Genomic DNA, 25,439 nt, shown 5'->3' on the forward strand with positions numbered 1-25,439 from the left:
TAGAATATTTTTCTGGCTCATCATCCTTATTACACCCCTGTTAATATTCCTCAGGGTTCTAGCCTAGGCCCTCTTCTCTTCTCCCTCTATATATTTTTTGTAATTTCATCAGCACCCATGGGTTTAACTATCATTTCTTAGAAGAAGACTGCCAGAATGATATATCCATCTATCTCTCCTCTGAGATTCAGTTCTATATAACCAACTGCCAATAGAACACTTCAAACTGGATGTCCCAGAGACATTTCAAACTCAGCATGCCCAAAATTAAACTAATTCTCCTTCCTCCCAAACTTCCCCCTCTCCCAAATTTCACTCTTTCTGTAGAAGGCACTAAGAGACTGCCAGTCTCTTAGATTCATAACCTCAGGATTATCCTTGACACCTCTCCCTCTGTGTGTGTGTGTGTGTATGTCTATCCCTCTCTCTGCTTCTTTCTTTCTGTCTCTCTTTCTCTCCCCCCGCCCCACATAGCTATCTCTCCACTCACATAGGGACCACTCTACTTGACACTCTTATCACCAATCACTTAAGTTAATAGTCTCCTGATTAGTTTTCATGCCTCAAGTCTCTTCCCACTAAAGTCCATTCAACACATGAATGCGAATAGCTGCTAACAGGAAACAGTGACTTCCTATTGCCTCCTGGATAAAATATAAAATTTTCTATTTAGCTTTTAAAATCTTTCATTATATGGATCCAACATATCTTTCCAACCTCACTGGCCACTAGTCCCCACAACCAGTTTGGCCTTTTCTCTGTCCCTTACACACAACACTCTATATCCTATATTCATGACTTTGAACTATCCATTACCATGCCTTGAGCGCACTCTTTCCTTAGCTGTCTCCTAAATGTCTTCTTCCTTTAAGACACACCTAGAGCTCCATTTTCTGCATGGATTCTTTCCCCATCCTCTCAAGCTACTATTTATGTAATTACTTTGTATATATTTGTATGGTGGTGGTGGTGGTTTTCAGTTGCGTCTGACTCTTTGTAATCCCATTTGGGGTTTTCTTGGCAAAGATCTGGAGTGGTTTGCTATTTCCTTCTCCATCTCATTTTACAAAAGAGGAAACTGAGGGAAATACAGTTAAGTGACTTGCCCAGGATCACAGAGCTATTAAGTGTCTGAGGTCATATTTGAATTCAGAAAGATTAGTTGTCCCTGACTCCAGGCCCAAGCACTCTATCCACTACACCACGTAGCTGCCTTATATTTGTATGTGCTTATATTTATGCTGCTGATGTAGAAGTATTTCCTGTCTCCCTCATTAAAATATAAGTTCCTTCTGAGTAGAGATTATTTTATTCTTTGTATTTGTATCTATAAAAAACAGCTGATAGTAGCTACTAAATAAATGTTTACTGATTGATCGAGGAAGAAACTATTTCTCAGTAAGACAAAAATATTCATTTCTCAACTGGTTGTACTGATCATGATAAGTTACTGTATTCTGTTCTAATCATCCTATAATTGTTCATTGCTTGGCCTTTTCTTTTCTACACAGAATAGAACTACTTGAGCAATATTCGATTCTTTTTTATATTACCAGTATTTTTTCCCCATCTTCTCCTTTGCTGGGTAGATCACCTAGTCCTCAAGCCTATGACTATTTCTATAATTACCAACTCTAGTAAGTATAAAGTTTCAGATGAAATTCCAATAATGCTGAGAATTTGAAAAGTCAGATTCATCACTAAATCTGGGAAAGCCACAAGGGTAGATGAAAGACAGAGATTGGCAATGCTTAGCTAGTGTAACGATTGGAATGACGCCACCTGCTGGAGACTTACTGTAGAAGAGTTCCACCCATGAAGAGAAGGTCTTTGAGAGCAAGACCAGGAGTCTTTTCTTTGGGAAAAGGAAGTGACGCGGGCGAGTGGGAGGAGGAAGGAAGAGACTGGCGCTCAGTCTCGCGCTCTTTCCTTTGGACTCTGGTGGAGAGCGGAGCTAGAAATGTGCTCTCCCTTTAATAGATAGGAATCTAGGCCTTTCTCTCTCTCTTTACCAAATTCTTGTTTTCCTTAATAAATGCTTAAAAGCCTAACTCTTGCTAAAGCTTATAATTTATTGGCGACCACTCATTAGATATTTTAGACAGACTAGCTAGAATTTTAACCCTTAACACTAGCCACTGTGGTGGAAATGCCAATCATGATAGTGCCTTTAATAAAAGATGATACTATAAGCCCCCTAACTAAAACCTTAGTTAGTTTATACAAATAAAATGTATTTCAAGGAAAAATTTAATGTGCATTCTATTATATTTAATGTATTCTCTAAAGAAATCTCTTAGATCCAAACACAGATCTAATCCACTTACAAACCTGTCACTATGTTCAATATAGCGATTCATTAATTAATCATCTTGATTGTTCTGTTTGAAATTGGTTGCTTACATACTCAAGAAGAGAAAAGCCCACTGCATTAAGTCATCCTTAAGCATTTTTCACATTTAATATCCAAATAGCACTCCACCTCTAACTAAGGGGAAGCGGCAGGGGAAAAACAACCTTGATTGCTGAGTATTTTTCAAAACTGCACCGGTGACAGTAAATTATTCCCATTCTGAGTAAAACTGTGGTTGCTTGCACTCTACTTAAAGATTTCATCCCAGCAAACCCAGGCTATTTAGGGATTGATCAATGCAATTCACTAGGTGTGGGGGGCATCTAAGATCTAATGTTCCCACCTTGCCTGACCCTTAAGTTCGAGGCTTTCTCCACTCTATCTTTACTCACAATCACTAAATATGTTTGTTTGTATCACTGGGGTAAGGAACCTTATCTCTGGACTCTCTCATTTCCCCTTTCTATAACCTATCAGTGTCTGTAGAAAATAAATATTGAACCATTCCCAAGAAAAGATTAAGAGAAAGGATTGGCAAGGAGTGGGAGGAGAGTGATGAACTACAAAAGACTTTGCCTTAATAAAAAAAAAAATTAGGCCACTTAGAAGTTAAAGAAATGTTGTAATATGTCAACCAATCAACAACCATTAACTAAGGGGGCAGTAAAGTGGCATAGTGGATAAAGCACCGGCCCTGGATTCAGTAATACCTGAGTTCAAATCCAGCCTCTGACACTTGACACTTACTAGCTGTATGACCCTGAACAAGTCACTTAACCCTCATTGCCCCCTAAAAACAAACAAACAACCATTAACTAAGCACCTACTATGTGCCAGACACTGTGCTAGGAGCTATAGATATGAAGACAAAAATGAAATAGGCCTCAACACCAAGAAGATTATATTCTATTGGCAGGAAGATAACATGTACACCATATCAAATAAACACAAAGTAATTTTGGGGGAAGGAGGACATTAGCAGTCATTTTATAGGTGGTGGATGGACATTTTACTTCTTACTCTTTCCCAAATACAGGCATACCTTGTTTTATTGTGCATCACAGATTTTGCATTTTTTACAAATCGAAGGTTTGTGCAACACTGCTTCAAGGAGGTCTATTGGTACCATTTTTCGAACAGTATGTGCTCACATTGTGTCTCTGTATCACAGTTTGGTAATTCTTGCAATATTTAAAACTTCTCCATTTTCTGTGATCACTAATCTTTGAGGATACCATCGTAATTGTTTTGGGGTGCCACAAACCATGTCCATATAAGACAAGAAACTTAATAAATGTCATGTGTGTTCTGACTGCTCCACCAACTGGCCTTTCTCCATCTCTCTCTCTCTCTCTCTCTCTCTCTCTCTCTCTCTCTCTCTCTCTCTCTCTCTCTCTCTCTCTCTCTCTCTCCCCTCTCAGGTCTCCCTGTTCCCTGAGACACGATAATATTGAAATTAGGCCAATTAATAACGCTATTACGCATCTAAGTGTTTGAGTGAAAGGAAGAGTCAATTAACACAGTAAACTTCATTGTTGTGTTATTTTTTTAAATTGCCACAGCCAGTCCAACCTTCAGCAATCACCACCCTGATGAGCCAGCAGCCATCAACACCAAGGCAAGAACCTCCCCCAGCAAAAGGATTCCAACTTGCTGAAGTCTCAGATGATAGCATTTTTTAGCCATAAAAAAAGATTTTACTTTTTTAGACATATACTATTGCCCACTTAATAGATTAAAGTTAAGTATAAATATAACTTTTTATATGGGAAACCAAAAAATTCATGCGACTTGCTTTATTGCAATATTAGCTTTATTGTGGTGACTCTATAACTGAACCCGAAATATCCTCAAGTTATGCCTTTATCAGTAATGTAACAAAAGTATTGCTTAATAAAAAGAGATTCAAATAATGTCACAGTATAAATAGCTGGTGCCATAGGATAAACAACACTTAGAGAAATGTAGTCATCAGTCTGTGCTCTTGGAAGTGAAAATGACAAGATCAAGACATTGTCTTAGTCCTTCCCCAAGGCTGTACCAAAGCCTCCCACACTTGTAAACCCAATGCATTTGCAGCTGCTCGTTTTTTTCGTCTTCAGTGACATCTCATGATGTGAATTATACCAAGGAAATACAAGTGGGAAAATGTGGTACAGCCTGCCAGTTTTGTGCTTAAAACCAAATGAAGAGGATGGGAACTGTTCATTCTCTGAACTCTTAAGCCTTAAATGGTGAAGTTGTCATTGGCACAGGGGGTGGGGTGCAAAACTCTGATTAATTAGCTGTCATTTTCCCAGCTCACTATCTGTGTTTCAAGAAGTTGTTAAATTTGATGTGATTCAGCTCAAGCACTGGGGAAAGCGGAAGTAACAGCACTTTCATCAGTACCTAGAGACCACCTAAGCCAAAAGGAAGTGTCTCCCCAGGTAACTTGAATACACAACACTGCTGTCCCCAGAGGTAATTTTGCTTTAAGGACAATTTCTAAAAGCAAGCAAGAAGCAGCACAGTGTAATGATTAGAATGACGCCACCTACTGGAGACTTACTATAGGAAAGCTCCACCATTAGGAGAATGCCTCAGAGGGCAAGGCCATGCGGCTTTTCCTTGGCGTCAGGAAGTGACATTTGCGCCAGGAAATGACGTTTGCGCATGGGTACTGTCTATCAAGGCTACCATCCAATCAATTTGAGGAGCCTCCCATTTTCTGGGAGGGGACAGGAAGGAGGAAGGAGGGCCTGCGCGGAGAAGTCGGTCTCTTTTTGGTTCCTGACTTCATGGTGGTGGTGGTGGTGGTGGTGGCAGAGGACTTCACAGGAAAATTGAGGAAAGATAGGATTGCCATGCTGTTGGAATTCTGTTCCCAATCTTTCTCTTTCTATCTTTCAATAAACCCTTAAAAACCCAAACTCGTTTTATCAGTGATTTTAGTCAGTTTCCCCCAAAACTAGGGGAACAGATTAGAACCCACATTTAGAATCTAAAATTATACAACAGAAAGACCAGATTTGTGTTCCCAGCTCTGTCACTTCATAGATGACTGACCCTGGATCTTAACCTTTCTGGGCCTCAGATAGTTCATCTATAAAATGTGGGAAGTGGATAAACTGATTATAGCTGATACTTACATAGTGCTTTAAGAGTTACAAAGAAATGCACTCACATCTCATTTGAGCCTCACAACAACCCTATAAGGTAAAATATTTCAGTTATTTCTATTGTTTGACCATTTTTTCAGTCTTATCTGTCTCTGTGACCCCATTTAGTAAGTATCTGTACTCATTTAGAAAACCCATTTAGGGTTTTCTTGGCAAAGATACTGGAGTGGTTTGCCATTTTCTTCTCCAGTACATTTTACAGATGAGGAAACTGAGGCAAACAAGATTAATTGACTTGCCCAGGATCACACGGCTAGTGTCTAAGGACAGATTTGAACTCAGAAAAATGAGTCTTTGTGACTCCATGAATGGCACTCTTTCCACTGTACTATCTAGCTACCTCTATTCCACTTATTATTTCATAAACGAGGAAACAGATTTAGCTTACAGAAGTTGTCAACTACCAATGATCACACAACTGGTAAATTCTAAAAACAGGACCTGAACTCAGATCTTTTTACACTACAAATTCAGCACTTTCTCTACTGCCTCTCTACAAGATAACTTTCAATAGTCCTTCCAATTATAGAATTCTGTGATTGTATGATGTGTTGTGATTCTTATATGAAGATAATCTACCATTAATGAGTTATATACTTAGAGTCATGGGTTTTTCCACCAGAAGTGGTGAAAATGTTGCACTGATAGATAGATTCATACCATCTTACAAGACTCTTCTTGTGTCCCACAGTGAGATGACTGGCCAGAGCTAGGGGCCTACAGAACTACGGGTCTGTACCCACAGAATAGCAACCAATAGACCTACATATTGGTTTCATGAACAGAGTGCTCTTACCAAAAACAAGTATTTCTTTCTGCCTACTTAAAGATTAAATATTTCAGGCCATAAAAACACTCCCTAAAAATAACTGATGCAATCAAACTCAGCAGTCATTATCCAAGCTCATGAAGGTACTCACCCTGAAAAATCTGTAGTGAGAATCCCATAGTGGAATATGTATATCCGGCTTACATGGCATACTGTGAGGTAACCCATTGCTACCACAAAGGAGTACCTAGAAATACAGTTTACCAGAGATTAGATTATCATCTGTTATAAGCGTCATTAAGAATAGCATCATTGTAACAAGAGGGCTCAAAAGACTTTTGGGTCACCCTGTATATTATGATGGGTCCAGAAGATGGCTCTTCTGGATATGCAATCATATGATCAAGAGATATCCATCTCTAGAATAAATGATTGAAAAACAAAAATAAATACTGCATAATTATTACAACCAAACTTGACTCTTCACCGTAGAGCTAGAAGACTATGGATGTGAAATACTATATATACTATAAGAAATGACCATTGTGTTGATTTTGTTGAGTTGTTTTCTTTCTTCTCTTACTTTTTAAATCTTTTTTTTACCAGGGATTGCTTTCTGATCAGGGGGAGATGTATTTTGAAATAAATAGGATATAAAAATTAAATGAGGGGGCAGCTAGGTGGCGCAGTGGATAAAGCACTGGGCCTGGATTCAGGAGGATCTGAGTTCAAATCCAGCCTCAGACCCTTGACACTTACTAGCTGTGTGACCCTGGGCAAGTCACTTAACCCTCATTGCCCTGCAAAACAAACAAACGAAAAACCAAAAAAAAAAAATTAAATGAATCAATAAAACAATAATAAAGTACTGAGGAATAGTATGGCATGCAAGGGTTCTTAAACAGGGATCCATGAACTTGTTTTTAAAAATGTTTTTATAATTGTATTTCAATATGTTTTTTTTTTGTGATCTTACGTTTTTAATTTTATTCTTATAAAAACAGTATAGGCTTCTCCAAACTGATAAAGAGATCCATGAAACGAGAAAGGTTTAGAATTCCTGAACTACGTTCAAGATCCATCCCTGATATATATTGCCTATGTGACCCTGGGCAAGTCACTTAATTTCTCATTTTCCTGTTCAATTCTCTAAGATCATATGGTATGGAACAGTTATCTGCATAGGTAAACTGAGTTTCCCATGCCTACTAAGTCTGGCCCAAATTAAATTATAGTGTAATTAAGATCAGATTGATTACCTAGATAGTATTACTAGTACTAATAACAGAAATTCAGTCATTGATATGTAGTCAGTCTGCCAAAATAAGGGTAGGCAGACAGAGGACTAATTAAAGACTTGCAAACTGCTATGCCAGAGCCATTTGCTACCTTGACAAATTGGCTTATCTTCCACCTTTCCCAAAACAGCTCATGATCCTCAAATCAGAGTAGGCTCAACAACTATAGATATTACCTGGTTATTCTAAGACAAATTATAAGGAAGAAGCTACTGACAAAGTCTTCCTTGAGAGACAAGGTGGAGATTGGCATGGAATGAGACATGATAGTTCTGTAGTTCTATTTACTTTCTGATAATATACATCCCCCCCAAAAAATCCAAAAGTTCAAGATAGGAACCCAGGGCAGAGTCAAAAGACTAGCTAGTGCTGGGTTCCTAATCTGGAGTCTAAACCTTTTTTTTCCTTCTTTTTTTTTTTTCTTTTTTGCAGGGCAATGGGGATTAAGTGACTTGCCCAGGGTCACACAGCTAGTAAGTGTCAAGTGTCTGAGGCTGGATTTGAACTCAGGTACTCCTGAATCCAGGGCTGGTGCTTTATCCACTGTGACACCTAGCCACCCCTTAAACCTTTTTTAATGCTAAATTTCATTACTGTATTTCAATATAATTTCCTTCATAATCCCGTACATTTTATTTAATGCATTTAAAAATGATTCTGAAAAAGGGTCCATAGGCTTCCGCAGAAAACCCAAGGGATCCGTGCTACACTCAGAAGTGTTCAGATGCCCTGACCTATCCTCTATGTGTTTTCTGACTTCTTCCTGTGAGCTGCCAGATACAACTTTCTCTGCTGCCCTTTCTTGGCCCTTAGACAAGAGCTCTTCAGCTGCTGCCTTGACCCTTTGCCTGGCCTCCATTTTCCCATGGCCATGAGGCTGAAGTCAGTTCATTCTAAGTGTCTGGTGATACTGACCATTTGAAATAGTGCCAGATGTGAGGGCATAACATTATAAGTAGATTCCCTGGACAAAATTATCCTTGTTCTTCACACCTCGTCTTTTGAGATAGATGGATTCAATAACATTTTGCTCCACATAGTTTAAATAGGCTGATAAACTCCATTTCTCTCCTATCTATCTCATCATTGAAGGGTAGGGCCAAGAAGCTCACTAGAATTCCTGACCAACAATGATTAAGGCAGGATTATTTACTTCTCTGTGTATATGTTTCTTCCCCTCTCACTCCTTTAAGAATAGCTAAAAATCAACATTTATATAGTGCTTTAAAGATTACAAAGTGACATATATACCCACATGTGTATATACAAATCCACAAATGTATACATAAACCCACAAATACTCATGTATATGCACATATATATGCCAAATAGACACATACACATTGCCTATTCATTTGATTCATGCAATAATCATTCATTCAATAAATATTACTTATTAAGAACCCATTATGCACCAGACACTGTGCTATCTCCATGCATGCATACATACATACATACACTCATACATTCATACACACACATATATACATACACATCACCTAAGTGACTCAGCTAAGAAAGGAGAAGATTAAGAGCTGAGGCTATGTTTTTGTCTTTGTATCTATCCCCAGTGCTTAGCATAGTGCCTGGCACACAGTAAGTGCTTAATGAATATTTGTTGATTGATTGTGTGCGATTTGTGTGTTCTCTGTCAATTCAGGTACCTAGAATGGGGAGGGATATTGGGTTTTTATTACCTTGTAAGCTAGCTGAGTTCTGCACCTAGTTTATCCATGTGGAACTTTCATTTACTCCTTTCTATAAGACTGGCAACAATACAAGCAAACAGAGAATGAACTTACTTTGGCACCTTTGCTTTCTGGCTTCATGACATGTCCCTGTTGTGCTAAAGCAAAAACAGTCACAGTCTGTCTGCGAAGTTCTAAGATTCATCAGGATCAGGAGACCCCATTCCTGGATGCTGATTAATACAGTGGACCTAGCTAGACAAGTCACTGATGAGCTCTCTATCTTAGCAGTCTTTCATCTATCAAATGCCATTCACCCCACCAGGATCCCAGGGGTATTGAGCTAATGGACAAATTACCATGTCTAAAGTAATTGGAAATGTGCTGTCCAGATGCAGAGAATTATTGGTTCAGTTTTCAGCTACATCCAAAGTCAATACTAGGGAAGCCAAACTTTGAAAATAGGTTACAAACACTTTACATTATGTGTAGCATTTCCAATACTTTATAGCTATGCTTTCCAAGGGAGAAAGAGATGAATTACCTAATCACCCGTCTGGAACAAATGATAAAATCCCTAGCAAGGAGTATACTTGGAACATAGATTATTTGATTATTGCTCTTCACAGTCTGTCTGGACTCAAAACTGAGTGTCTATAAAATCTAAAAGTACCTAAAAACAGTTGTTCTACAACTGATAAGAAATTTATTGCAAAAGACTGTGAGGTTATAAACTGAAAAATTGAAATTTCCAAGCCTATTAAGGGGTGAAGAATAATGCCAATTTTTTTTCATCAAAAATCTCCTTGAAACTGAATTGTGATATGTACTTTTGGATAAAATATTTAAGAGAAAGGGAATGAAGAGTAACTATAGTTTTATTGTTTCAACTTATTTTTAAAAACAATGAATACTTAAAGATAGAAGTAATCTCCAGGGTCAGCTTGGTGGCACAGTGAATAGAACTCAGGGCCTGAAGTCAGGATGACCTGAGTTCAAATCTAACCTCAGATACTTACTGACAGTGTGACCCTGGACAAGTCACTTGACCCCATTTGCCTCATGTCCTCATTTGTAAAATGTACTGAAAAAAGAAATGGCAAACCACTGCAGTATCTTTGCCAAGAAAATCCCAAGTAAGGTCATGAAGTGGTCGTGACAACCAAAAACAATCTAAAGTTTTCTGAGATAACTTGAAATGACAGCAGTAGTCATTGCCCAATAGTCTAGGAATTTCAACATAATAGATCTTGTAATAACTAGCATTAATAAAGTGCTTTAAGGTTTTCAGAGCTCTTTACAAATATTATCTCATTTTATCCTCATAACAACCCTGAAAGATAGGTGTTATTATTATCCCCCTTTTACAGATGAGAAGACTAAGGCAGAAAGAGATTAAATGACTTGCCCAGGATCACAGATTTAGTGGCTGAGCCTAGATTTGAACCCAGGTTTTCCTGACTCCAGGTCCAGCACTCTATCTACTAAAACACCTTGCTGCCTCCAAACTAAAAGCTGATTTATTTTTCCTGGAGACAAAAAACAAATAAATAAACAAATAAATGATAGTGCCATCTAACACTTTGGGTTTTTTATTTATTTCTTTCATATGAATATTCCCTCCACTGGTGCAGATTGAAACGCCTCTGTGTGTCATTAATTATTGTAACAGAAACACATATCTGGTAACCAACCTTTTAGTGCTAAATGTAGGCTGGTCCTAAGGGTAAGGGAAATATTCTGTCCACTATTGGATTTGTTCACAAAAGCCTTTTTCTAGCTTAGTAGAACCTATCAGAGTTTATGAGGTATTAAAAGACAATAGCTAACATTTATATTTATTATATTAATAATAATAGCTAACACAGCACTCCCTATTTATAAGGCATTATGCTAAGTGCTTTACAATTATTATCTCATTTGTCCCTCATAAGATTCCTCATTCCCTGGGAGGAAGGTACTATTATTATCATCCTCATTTAACAGATGAAGAAACTGAGGCAAACGGGTTAAATGACTTGACTAGGGTCACACAGCTAATGGATGTCTGAGGCCAAGTCTGAACTCAGGTTTTCCTGATTCCAGACCTGATGTTCTATCCACTTCACCATATAGCTGCCCCATATACACTTAATACTGTCTTTGAGAAATGTTGGTCCTCAGTGCAGGATAATGAAACATTGAAGGACTCTGGAGTCACCTGAAAAACTATTTTCCAAAAGGAAAATCTAGAGAAATCTCCTTCAAATAACCTGTTCTCATCTCAAAAAAAAATCTATATTCATTCACTAAAATACTTTCTGAATGCAAAGCATTGTGCTAGGCTCTGAGAGAGATATAAATCTGAGATAAGACATGGTCTCATCCTTCCTGAAACTTATAATCTAAAAGAGAGAATAGGACTCACACATAGAGATACAGTAATAATACACTGTATCATACTGCAATAGATAAAAAGTAATACACAGTAATAAATAATAAATGTATTAGAGTAATAAAGTACTAAGTCAGATACAAGAAAAAAGTCATTACTGACAAATACAGATTAAGGAGGAATCAAGGACTCAAGGCAAATTAGACTGTATTTTAAAGGATGACTAGAAGTTTAACAGGCAAAGAAACATAAGGAGGATAATTTAGGCATAAGAAGGGTACAAAGTAAGCATCTCTAAAAGCTAGCAGTGTACCTGCAGCATAGTAGAAACTTAATAAATGCTTGTTGATTAATAAGAAAAAGTTAGACCAAAGACAGAGTCAGGAGCGGGCAATGAAATTGTGGAAGGGGAGAATAGAGACAGCTGAGTCTTGGCTAATGTATAAACTACAAAAATAGTAATAACATTAAAGATGGAAAGGTAGGATGATGAAATAATGTAGCAAGATTTGGACAGACGGCAATAGAGTTTTAACTTTACTGATTAGGCAATAATAGGGAGCCACTCTGAGCAGAGAAATGAGTAACCACTCAATCAATGAACATGTATTAAGTACCTGCTAAGGACTAGGCATTTATTGCAAGAGACCATGGGATTATAAAGACAAAAGTGAAATAAAACTGGTCTGACTAGACCAAAGCTTCTTAAACTGTGGGTCACTAGCCCATATGGGGTTGTGTAACTAAATGGGGGGGGGGGGGTGTTACAAAAAATTTGGCAACAATAAAAAGTGATGTATACATATACATATGTATACATATATATACATATATATATATATACACTTATATACCCAAGGTTGTATAAAAATTTCTTGGGTGAAAAGGGGTCACAAACAGAAAAAGTTTAAGAAGCTCTGGACTAGGCCACAGAAGAAGAGGAATGAAGTATAATAATTATATATGTACATGCTGATCTATTATAATTATATGTAAGTCTATAAACATATGTTGTATATGTATATAATTTAAATATATAATTATAATAAAATACTATATATGCATATGATAAATTAGCTTGGTGGCACAGTAAATAAAGAGCGAGGCCTGGAATCAGAAAAACCTAAATTAATTTTTTTTTTTTTTTGGTGAGGCAATTGGGGTTAAGTGACTTGCCCAGGGTCACACAGCTAGTAAGTGTCAAGTATCCTCCTGACTCCAGGGCTGGTGCTCTATCCACTGCACCACCTAGCTACCCCAGAAAAACCTAAATTCTTATCTGGCCTTGGACACTTTCAAGCTTGTGACCTTAGGCAAGTTACTTAACCTTTGTCTGCCTGAGTTTCCTCAACTATACCATAAGAATTATAATAGCATCTACCTCCCAGGGTTGGTGTGAGGATCAAATGATATAATATCTGTAAAATGCTTAACACCATGCCTGGTATATCATAGAACATTCTTATTAAATCATAAATGGTTGGTTGATAAAGCTGTAAAAGGCTTTAAATGGCAAATTAGAAGTGATGGGAGAATATTCAAACAGAGATTTCTTGCAAATGGTTGGAGACAAGAACCTGAACCTCAGGAGGCGGTCAAGGCTCCAAGTACAGATTTAGGATTCATCCACCAATTTGTGATAATTAATATACTTCTCCCCCCAAATTTTATGATTTTATTAGTCTAGGGAACTCCCAGGGAGTAAGACCCTCTACCAATACAGTAAGGCATCTGCTGTACAACTTATCCATCGATCAACACATATCTCTCAAGTACCTACTATGTGTAAGCACTATACTAGGCACTGGGGATATCAATACAAAGAAAGAAGCAATTCCTGACAGAAAGGAGCTCACCTTCTAATGAGGAAAGACAACCAGGACATATATGAAGTATATTCAACATAAACATAAAGTGAATAAATACAAATATATACCAGCTTATGGTTATCAATATTTGCCCAATGCATCCAGAGGTTAAGTGATATACCCAGAGTCCCATAAACTGGACTTGAACCCAGGTCTTTCTGAATCCAAATGCAGTTCTCTATCCACTATACCATGATGGCTCTCAAAAGAAAGTAGAGAGCAGCTAGGTGGCACAGTGGATAGAGCACCGGCCCTGGAGTCAGGAGTACCTGAGTTCAAATCCGGCCTCAGACACTTAACACTTACTAGCTGTGTGACCCTGAGCAAGTCACTTAACCCCAACTGCCTCACTAAAAAGAAAGAAAGAAAGAAAGAAAGAAAGAAAGAAAGAAAGAAAGAAAGAAAGAAAGAAAGAAAGAAAGAGTAGAGATTATAGAGAGGGATTGATAAGGACTTTCTATGTTAGAGAACATAAGAAGAAGGAAAAAATAAAGAGGGCTAAGAACAGAACCACAGGAAAGATAGCATGGAGGGACTTGAAAGAGATGAGGTTTTAGTGAAACAGACACAAAAGGAGCTATTAAAGGGTATCTAAAGCACCAGGAAAATGTGGTGTCACTGAAACCAAGACAGGAGAGAATAGGAAAGGCTAATCAGTAGTATCAAATGCTATGAAGGGTGAAGATGAAAAATGGAAAAAGGCCATTGGATCTTTTTCTTTTCAGTTCCAATTTCTCTTCCTCATTCCTCGCCCTCTGCTACCCATTGAGAAGGCAAGAAATATGTGTATCCATTTCTTTCTTTTGTTGGAGGGGGGTAGGGTGGGGAGGAGGCAACTAGGGTTAAGTGATTTGCCCAGGGTCACACAGCTAGTAAGTGTCTAAGGCTGAATTTGAGTTCAGGTCCTCCTGACTCCAGAGCCGGTGCTCTAATCACAGTACCACCTACCTGCCCCATATCCATTGTTTTATAACCCACTCAATCTTTTTTTTTTTTAAGTGAGGCAATTGGGGTTAAGTGACATGTCCAGGGTCACACAGCTAGTAGGTGTTTAAATGTCTGAGGTCGGATTGGAACTCAGTTACTCCTGACTCCAGGGCCAGTGCTCTATCCATTGCGCCACCTAGCTGCCCCTAACCCACTCAATCTTAACCTGCTATAATCTAATTTCCAACTGGTTTCTACTACTCTTCTGAAACTGCATTCTCAAAGACCACCAATGATCTTCTAATGGATAAATACGATGGTCTGCTCTTAGTTGTCATTCTGCTGACAGGTTATCTTCACTCTAGTTTCTTCCCTTTCCAATCTATCCTATATTTAAGAACATGAACGTGGCCAGGATCACATTCCAGAAACACTCCTTTGCTTACTCTCACTTAAGAAATATGTGTAGTTCCCTGATTCTTCCAGAACACTATAGAATCTAAATCCCATCCACAGGCATTCAGAACTCTTCACGGTCAATTCCCTTCCTACTTCCCTAACCTTACCCAGTACTACACTCCTACATTAACCCTTTACTCTAGCCAAACTGGTCTACTTACTGCCCTGCAAAAAAAAAAAAAAAAAAAAGTCCCACTTTTATAAATTCCATGCTCTCTACTTTTGTTTAAGCCATTCCCCATGCTAAGTGTGTGCTCCTCTACACTTATGCTACTTCAAGAGAATGTTCAAGTGCCACATTTGCCAGGAAGTCTTCTAAAACCACCCTAGCTTTCTGTGATTACTCTCTCCTCTGAAATGCTATAACATTTACTACCCATACCATTCATATACTATTTTATTTTATCTCTATCTGTCCTTTTCCACAAACTCCTATAAGTTCTGTAAGGGCTAAGACCATATGTTATACCATATTGTACCATCAGCCCCTAACAACACAATGTTCTACACAAGCAAACATTCAGATCTGGTACACACTATAAATTCCTTGAGGGCACAGACTGTGTTATTTATATCTTCTGTGCCTACTATAGTAGTTTGTACAGATTTGATGATGAAAAATGTGTCTTTCAATGAGAAAATATATGTTGATGATAATGAATCTGCCCAAGTAAATGTGGTCCTAAACCTGCACAATGGTGGAGAGAAGGAAGGTACCTCAGCAGATCAGAATGGGGAATAATAACAAGTGAGTAAACATGATTGATACTGATCCCTCTTAGAGATGGTAGTAGATGAAGCCCTAGCACCCTGGAGAGAGTCTTATAGAGCTCAAGAGAATCACAATATGTCACTTTTCTTTTTTTTTCTTTTTTCTTTGGTGAGGCAATTGGGGTTAAGTGACTTGCCCGGGGTCACACAGATAGTAAGTGTTAAGTGTCTGAGGTCGGATTTGAACTCAGGTCCTCCTGAATCCAGGACCGTTGCTTTAACCATTGTGCCACCTAGCTTCCCCTAAGTGTTTTTTGTTTTGTTTTGTTTTGTTTAATTTTTGTGGGGCAATGAGGGTTAAGTGACTTGCCCAAGGTCACACAGCTGGTACGGGTCAAGTGTCTGAGGCCAGATTTGAACTCAGGTCCTCCTGAATCCAGGGCCAGTGCTTTATCCACTGCGCCACCTAGCTGCCCCTACAATTTGTCACTTTTCATCAACATGGTCTCACCTGTGAATGTTTCGTGTACTTGCAGTAATCAGGATTCCATAACTTATTAACACCAACACAAAGAGGTGTATGGAATACCTTAAAATACAGAGAAAACAAGAACAGTCATTCAACACCTCTGAAGCTTGTAAAATTCAGTGACAGTAAGTCTATCATTTACCTAATGCCCCACCCCCAAATCAGTTAAAACTTCTTTTGTATAGGTCTCCATTTATTCCAAGGGAAAAGAATAATTCAACTAGTAATCATCCTATGAGTTAAAGTGGTTGGATTCTAAGGGGGCCCAAGGACCTGATATTATTTTATAGTCTAGTAACTAAAATACCAATGGTACATCATAATAACCAGAATCCATAAAGCCTAGGCACAATTGTTTTATATAGAACTGATAGTCTAGAAGAAAAGAATACTTTAATAATGAACAAAGCATTCCATGTTAATAGGTAATCAAGACTGAACTTCAGGGGGCCTTTCCCATGTAGTTGTTCTAGAGAGAAGACTATAAGCTACTCAAGGATAGGAGCTATCATTTTTTTTTTTTTGGTCTCTGTATCCCTAGTGCCAAACATGGTACCTTGTGCATAGTAGAGGCTTCATAATTATCTGTTGAACTGAACTGAATTGAGATCAGTCTTCTCATGCCATATGTATTCTGAGAGGGGAAGAAACTATATACCACATTCCACTTCTTGTCTGCCAATCCACAATCCATACTTCTGAGTGACGTAAAATTCTCAGAAGTGTAATGATCCTAAGTCCCATTGCTAGGTGTTATACCAAATAAAACCTTACATGGCCCCCTGTGCAAAAGGTGTTCAACCCTACAAAAAAAACCTTCCTTACTGTCAATCATCCTCCTTAAAGCAAGATATATGGCAAATCTCCTCCCATGATATGAGAAGTCATTTCTTGGCAAAGGGGGAAAGCAAAGATGAAACATGAAACAAGAAAAGAGAGAATACTCGAAAGAACACCAGGTAAACAATCTTTTTCTGTTAAAGAGATGGCACTGTGTTTCCCTGGGATCTTTCCCCTACAGTCTTGGCTCTAGATAAACTGCCTAAATAGAAAGATTAACCTCATTTTCTCTAATAGTAATAACGCAAGAAATATACAAATGTGAATAGTAGCTATAAAATGTTTCTGTAAAAAGAAGAAAAACACATGCTACCTTTTTTTTCGTTCATTCATATTTATCTCTATGGAAAATTTTAACAATGTTCATCTTACTGCCTTGGAAAGAACTCTCAAGATAAAGCAACTGTTAGACTAGCAGAGTAAGTAAATGGAATTTCAGATAGAGTAGAAGTATATAGTTAATGATAACCACATAGTAAGTACTGATGAAGTTTGATACTCACCATCCAAAGCAAAAGATGACAAAATAGATTCCAAAAATGGTGGCAAAGGCATGGCGGACAGCAGAGTTTGTCTTCTCAGGACTCAGGTAGATGCGAAACCAGAAAGCAGCAAATAAAGCAAAGAGCTGGCAGGCCACAAAATTCACCTGGAAAAACAAAGGTTAGATGTCTGTGTACATAGATGATCATACGGCTTAGTTTTTTTAGACTTTAGGTGGGATCTCAGAATCAGCTCTTCCCCCCCACCCTAATTTGACACTCACTTCAGATGAGTATGGAACACTGAACAGAAACTGTACCTCGTTATACCAAGGAGGGATGAAGAATACAGAAGCTTTTGGGTTTTTTAGCCACTAAAGACCAGAGAAGGTTTCTTTTCTGCCCCTACCAAAAGTGTTTACTATTTGATGTCAAGATGAAATTTAAACTCACCATGAAATTAATTGGCTGTTTGTTTTAACCAGCAGTCTGACTTATAGTTCTGGCTCTGAATTACAGACATCCTAAACCCCCTTCCCTCCAGGTGGGATAATAAATATCCCCATGTAGGGGTTCAACTGTTATCCCCTTAAGGATGCAAAACAGGACTTTCCACATTAGGTACGTTATTGCTTTCAAATATCTTTTTTTTTAGTGAGGCAATTGGGGTTAAGTGACTTGCTCAGGGTCACACAGCTAGTAAGTGTTAAGTGTCTGAGGCCAGATTTGAACCCAGGTACTCCTGACTCCAGGGCCGGTGCTCTATCCACTGCGCCACCTAGCTGCCCTATCAAATATCATTTTGATCAAATATTCTTTATATTTTCAGATTGATAGACTAATATCATTTCAGCGACATTTAAATTCAGGTTTATTTCCTTTTATATTAATTTAGTTCACATGCAGATGTCGTACCTCTTTAAGCTTTACATGTCAAAATAGTTAAATTATGCAAAATAAATCACTTTACTTGGAAATCATCAATGCCCTCCTCTGCTATGTAGTATATTTTATGGGGAGAAAGGTGAAAAAACAAAATAACTTCTGGGGCCTGAGGGAAAATACTTTAATCCTAAAGAAAAAAATTATCTCAATTTTGAACTTAGATAAATTAAATTCCAAACACCAAGAGGGAGCTAACCATTAATTAAAACAAGAAACAGAAATTATCCATTTGTTTTACATAATTGCAATGTTTTTCCTGAATATTCCATCTAAATACTTCAGACGTGATTCATGTAGAGGGTACTCAACCAGAAAGAGAATTAGTGAATGTATAAACATTTGGCTAAACTTAGACACCAACAATGGTTTCCAGTGAACTAACTGCACGATCATCAGTGTGACTGCCTAACTGGAGAATCCTTGCCTTAGGGCAGGTCTAGTGAAATACCACCAGATCTAATCCATTTTCCCACACTGAAACTACAATGTTTTGGACCACCTTTTTTCATGAGTACAATCAAACCAGCAAGATGCTATTCAGAGAATTAATGGTCTTTTTCAAAATATTTGCTGAATTCATCATTTCCCCCCACAAACTGTTCCCCCTCCTCCTAACTTTCCTATTTCTGGTGGGGAAATTGTGATAATGGCACCACCACTGTCAGTCAACCAGGTTTGAAAACATGAAGACTCAGCAACTGATTCAATAGAAAGTCTCTCTCCATTATTTAGGGGTCATACTTCTCCATTCGCTGCAACAAAAACAGAAAAGTTCCTTTCAATTCTTATTTTCCCCATTTCCCCTTTAGGTGTCAGGGAATTACTGAAGACCTTATATGGAAAAACAGGTGAACAACAAGACTCTCAATTTTACCTATAATGGTAACTACTGTCTCAACCCAATAAGTAGACCTATTAACACCTTACTCAGTCAGGTAGTGATCAGGGCTTGAATCCAGCCAGCAAGATCCCCTTTTCTGTAGTAATTTTCTGGACACTGATCTGACTTTCTAAGCTGTATATGCAGGATCATCTGAGTAAAATGGACTGCCCTAACTAGACTTTTTTGAAGCCTCCATGTGCTCTCCAGGCTCTTTCTCAAGGTCTTAGCTGGAGGATTTTTCCTACCTTGGGAAATCTGAGCTCATCCCCATTTAATGGAAACTTTTTTTGTTACCATGTGGTAGCTCTCTCTATCTTTGGTGTTCCCACAATTTGGACCCAGTTTCACAGAGTACTCTTGGCATAGTGCAAACATGGAACCTCAGGGCTAAGGCAAAAAGAAGAGCATAGGAAAGGGGGATCCCCTATAAACTATAAAAGAGGAAGGTAATATCAAACAGTGGCAACTTGTGATGACAGACAATAATCTTCCCAGGTTGGCTGATGTGAACCCGCAATGTTGAGACTGCCCCAAATGTGACACAAGAACAGAACCTATCACCCCTCTCAGCATCCCCAAGTAATAGCAAAAGTGGCTCAGTGATACAGGAGTCAGGCAGGTGGAGATCTATAAGGGGTCCTGCTTATTTCATCCTATCACATGAATGAGAGCATTTTCCCTGAACAGAGGACCGGGGTACAGAGAAGCAGGAAGATACTGAGGCTTTGAGGGGTGGACCAGAATGCCCTTAGGAGAGCTGAATAGTGCTTGAATGAAAAGGATGAGGGGTGGTTGTTAAAAGGAAGGAGTCTGGGAGGCAGCTAGGTGGTGCAGTAGATAAAGTACCAGCCCTGTTTTCAGGAGGACCTGAGTTCAAATCCAGCCTCAGACACTTGACACTTACTAGCTGTGTGACCCTGGACAAGTCACTTAACCCTCACTGCCCCACGCAAAAAAAAAAGAAAAAAGAAAAAAGAAAGAAAAGAAAAGAAAAGAAAAAGGAAGGAGCCTCTCAGAGATCAGACCACCAAGACCATATTGAGATTGCATCCATGGGGCACCTAGGTGGTACAGTGGATAAAGCACCGGTCCTGGATTCAAGAAGACCTGAGTTCAAATCCAGCCTCAGACACTTGACACTTACTAGCTGTGTGACCCTGGGCAACTCACTTAACCCCTGTTGCTCTGCACAGAGAGAGAGAGATTGCATCCAGGCTAGAACATGCCGGGCATAGGTATGGAATGGGGATAGAGACTTGCTGTTCCTATCTCCACCAAAAAAAAAAAAATACAGTTTCAAAAGAAATGGAAAAAAATGAAGCAGCTCTCAAGAATATCCTCAGCGACTACTTGCCTTTCTGTCTTAGCTGGGGTTTGCATCTGAGAGCTCCCAGTGGGGCTGGCACTGGGACAGAGGAATGACACTGAATTAGGGAGATGTCCCCAATGATTTCCCTCTCACTAAGTTATGGTTCTATGATCCAAGACCCCACTAAGATGACAGACAGATGACTGTCACACCTGAAGAGAGGCTGGTCTGCAAAATCACACGCCTGAAGACCAATTTCCAACAAAAATTCTCCAACTTATCAGAAAGCCTTTGATTGTGTAAATGTCCATCCCAGGAGCCATTGCCATGGAATTGAAAAAACCCATTCAGTCTTTTTTCTCAGAGAGATGACTGCAAAAGACAAGGGATTTCCAGAAGACTTTATAAGGAAAGAAAAGGTAAATGATGGGACTCTCTTGATAACTATGGTCTAAAGCCAGGCAGCCAGCAGAACTACCACTAACCTGCTCAGCCAGGGAGGAACCTGGCTCCAATCCTGCTGGCCAACAAAGTGTCCTTACCAATATTATCTATAAATGTCTGGAGAACTAATGGATTCTCTAAGTTGTAAAGTAGCAGCTCTCTGAATAAAGGGGACCCATTACCTGAATGTGGCTATTTGAAGCTTCGATCTAGATGGCACCAGTGATGCAAAAGGTTTCCTCCATATAACTGTTTTACAGGCTCTTTCCTGGAACCTCTCCTTACTGTGGGAAATATGCACTTATCCTCATTCAATAAAAACTCTTTTTTCTACTATGTTGTGGTACTTGATTTCCTGCAAGTACCTGTCATTTTCTCAATTTCCTGTTTTTCTCTCAATTTGAACCCAGATGCTCCATAAGCTACTTCCTAAACACAAATACAAAATACACACATAAATGCACATACCCTATATTAATCTGACCTCAGGTACTAACTAGCTGTGTGACCCCAAGTAAGTCACTTCACCTCTCTCTGCCTCTGTTTTCTCATCTGTAAAATGGGGATAACAATAGCACCTACCCCCAAGGGTTGTTTTAAGGATCAATAATTGTAAATCACTTAGCACAGTTCCCATACATATCGTTGTATTCATGTTAGCTATTATTATGAGTTACATACATTTTTTTTTTAATCTAGCCCAACTGAGCAACCAGTTTGAAAACCTGCTTATGACTCATCATACAGGCTCTGATCTTGAGATCAGCAGTGAATAACCCAACAAAGCCACAAACATGTCTAGGTGAACATGACGTCATTCTCCCAGCCTTGGAGATTCATCTAAGAGATGGATATCGAGAACAGAGAGGGAAATTTACTCCACCCAGTACAAGTCAGTCTGCCAATATTTACTGACACCTATTACAGTACTGGAAGCTAGGTGGTAGAGTGGATAGAATACTGGGCCTGGAGTCAAGAAGATTCTCCTCTAGTTCAAATCCATCCTCATACACTATGTGACCCTGGACAAGTCTCCTAACCCTGTTTGCTTCAGTTCCTCATCTGTAAAATGAGCTGTAGAAATAGCAAACCACTCCATTATCTTTGTTTTGTTTTGGTTTTTTACAGGACAATGAGGGTTAAGTGACTTGCCCAGGGTTACACAGCTAGTGTCAAGTGTCTGAGGCCGCATTTCAACTCAGGTGCTCCTGAATCCAGGGCTGGTGCTTTATCCACTGTGCCACCTAGCTGCCCCACTCCATTATCTTTGAGAAGAAGATCCCAAATGGGGTCACAACTGAAACGACTGAACAACACAACAACATCACATTAGTAGGCACTGTGGTAAAAATTATTTGTGGTAAAGATTAATATCACAGTTTTAGCTGAATCGTTTGGGAGGGGCCACACCTGGCCAAACCCCAGAAGTTATAGTATGCTACTGAGGTCAGAAGGAGAACTCTCCATAGGCAGCTTTTGAAGGACCTCCCCTTTTGGGGGAGGGGAGATTGAACGCTCCCGGAAGGGAGGCAGGCTGTTTCCGGAACGCTAGGCATCTTCCAGAACTCAGGGGTTTTTTTCGGTCTTGGCCCTTGTGCTGGTGGCGTGTTCGCTCTTACTGTCTGTTGACTCCCCTTGTGGTGGCGTGTTAGCTGTTCTGGTGGCACAAGCAACTGTAGACTTTCAGGTTCGGTGAGTTAATTACGGAAAACCCTAAATTCCTTTGAACTAGCTAAATTGGAAACGGTTGGGGGGGGTTCATAGGCTAAGTTCAGAGTTAAGAGCATTTCTCTGTATTTCTATTTCCCTATTTCCTTATCTTTGATTTTTTATTAGTTTCACCTTTGTTGTTTAATTAATTCCCAACTAATAAAATCTAATCCTTTTGTGAACTAAAGCTTAGAGGTTCCTTTCTTATTGGCCTGGCAGAAATACCTAAAAAGGGCAGTTCAGAGGGGAGGGTAAATCTAAAAGGTCCCTCATATTTCCGGGACCCCAATATTAAGGCAATTCACCCAAATAACACTCTGTATATCAAATTTTGGCTCTCACAGCACCAAGCAGCAGATAGAAAAAGAATCCATAGTCCCTGCCTTCAAGGTGCTTGCAATCTAACTGGTGACAAGATCTATATAAATGATTTTAAAACATCTATAAAGTATCACCAAGCAGAAATTAATGTAGTACAAGCATAAGGCATTATGTCCTGAAGGATGTACAATAGCAACCAGGTTTAGGTAAAGTTGATAAGGGAAAACTTACTGGCTTAGGTGACTTTGCAGCAGTGACAAGTCTGAAGTCAAGGAGATCTGAAATCAAATATGGCCTTACTATCTGTGTGACTCTGGACAAGTCACTTTACCCCTGTCATCTTCAGTTTCCCCGATAGTAAAATCGGAATCATAATAGCACCTACCTCCCAGGGTTATTGTAAAGATCAAATGAGATAATATTTGTAAAACACTTAGCATGGTGTCTGGGCAAGTGGGTGCTTAATAAATGGGTTGGTTTTTTTTCCCCCTTTCTCCAAGTACCTTCAAAGGGTGACACCCTAGAGATTATTTAGTTCAATTCTTTCAGTTCACAATGATGAGAAAAAAGAGGACTAGAGAGGTCCAAGGTCATATAAGTAACAAGTAGTAGAGCTGGGGTTTGAATTCTTATCCCCTGAATTTCAATCTTATACCACACTACCTCTTAATTTTTCCCCCAATTCCATTTGGCAAAATACATAATCCACACCTGACCATTCTAAGTGATCCCCCAACAATCCAAATGAAGAGAAATGTGCTCCTATCAATAAGAAAGTAGAGGAAAAGCAGCTGGGGTCAAACTCTGGAAAGTAAGCCTCTGGCCCCAAATCATGTAGATGTTAAAGCCAAGGGCTTCTTAAGCACACTCAACAGAAAGAACTGCAAATCATAGAAAGATGTGACATTATGAGCAGAACTGAACAGTTACTTGCTGCATAATGCATCCCTTCAAACTAAGGAAAGAAAGCACCTTTAGGCATCAAAGAAAGTGGCCTGTGACTGAGAGCCAATCAATCAACAAGCATTTATTAAGCACTTACTGCATGCCTTCATTGTGCTCCCACAAGAAAGCATTATCTAATCCTTCCCTGTTTCCTCCTACTCTCCCCCAGAACACCTTATGCCACAGTCAAACTAATGACTATCATTTTTCTCCTCGTATTTAGGGTTACGCTTAGATATTGGCTCTTTCTCATGTGACAAAGACAGAAACAAGGCATCGGTTATTATATATTCCCTACAGACAAGGCATATAAAGCAGGATGGAGTATATTGAAGAAATCATTTTTTCAAATACTTGATCCTAAGAGGTTAGGCAGCTCTCAGAACCAGACTTATGAGAATGGTGACTTCACCAGGATCCGAGGGGAATGAAAAATGTACACTCCTTTAGTAAACTCTTCACTTTTTTTAAAAATTCACACAAAGTTTTCCTTTTCCACTGATTCAGTCCCAAGCAGGAGGGTAAAACTGTCCTTCTGTTACTGAAATCCAGCCATTTGTTCTCCACAATCAAAGTATTGTTTGGGTATTTGTGCATAAGGAAATAATGCAGCCCAGGACAGTCCAGATGTTTTCTTCAGCCTCCCAAATACAAGCTAGCCTGACATAACCCACACTTAATAAAAAACTGGATTTTGCATAACTTTTGTGAGATTTTAGGGAAATAAAATGCACATGTTTTTAAGGTTTACCAAAGCATTTAACTTCTTGTCTCTTGATTCAAAGGAGTGATCACAGTATCATTTTTCTAATCAAATTTTTTTAATTCTTCTTCCCTAATGTTATGTGCTGGAGGTATGTTGTTTGGGATTGGTCCTTTCCCTCACCACCATTCTATCTTCCCCCAATAATCAATGTTCCAGGAATAAGAAAGAACTGCCATGAAATAAAAACTTTTACACATTCCCCTTTGCCTCACATAAGGAGATGTGGGTCATCAGCTTTCAACAAATGACAAAAATGAATACTCTATGACTATTTCCCCTGCTTCAGAAGCTTACCAGGGAGGAGCAGGCAATCCTTCCTCCCTGGAATGTCTCCTCTGCGAACACTGCCTTATATGTGGTGGATTCGAATAGCTCCAAAGACAAAAGCAGACTAATTAAACAATCTCTATTTAAACAAACCATCCTTTTATTGGTGATGGTATCTCCTTGGCAAATAGGAAAAGAGGGAAGTGGAAACTTGAATATTATACAATTAAATCTTAAATCAGGAAAGGGAGATCACTGAAAACAAGCTCTTCATTTTCCAACTTTTTAATAATTCTACATTGCTTTTTCTGCTGTCACCTCGGGCCACCACCCCACCCTTTATCCATTCTTTTGTACAGTAAATGAATCCTTTGTACATTTTCATTCCAA

General features: G+C 38.9%; 1 protein-coding gene across 1 annotated transcript in view; it reads right to left on the minus strand.

Annotated features, from left to right (window-relative positions):
• Nucleotides 1-25,439, minus strand: part of MBOAT1 (membrane bound O-acyltransferase domain containing 1) — a 147,285-nt gene that overhangs the window by 60,561 nt on the left and 61,285 nt on the right. Inside the window, exons 2-4 of the mRNA XM_043976582.1 lie at nt 17,481-17,626; nt 16,120-16,197; nt 6,435-6,530 (exon numbers count right to left, since the gene is read on the minus strand). Coding sequence (XP_043832517.1) covers nt 6,435-6,530; nt 16,120-16,197; nt 17,481-17,626 — 320 coding nt within the window. The remainder of the gene's footprint in view (nt 1-6,434; nt 6,531-16,119; nt 16,198-17,480; nt 17,627-25,439) is intronic.

This window comes from Dromiciops gliroides, chromosome 1, assembly GCF_019393635.1.
Source record: "Dromiciops gliroides isolate mDroGli1 chromosome 1, mDroGli1.pri, whole genome shotgun sequence".
Lineage (NCBI taxonomy): Eukaryota > Metazoa > Chordata > Mammalia > Microbiotheria > Microbiotheriidae > Dromiciops > Dromiciops gliroides.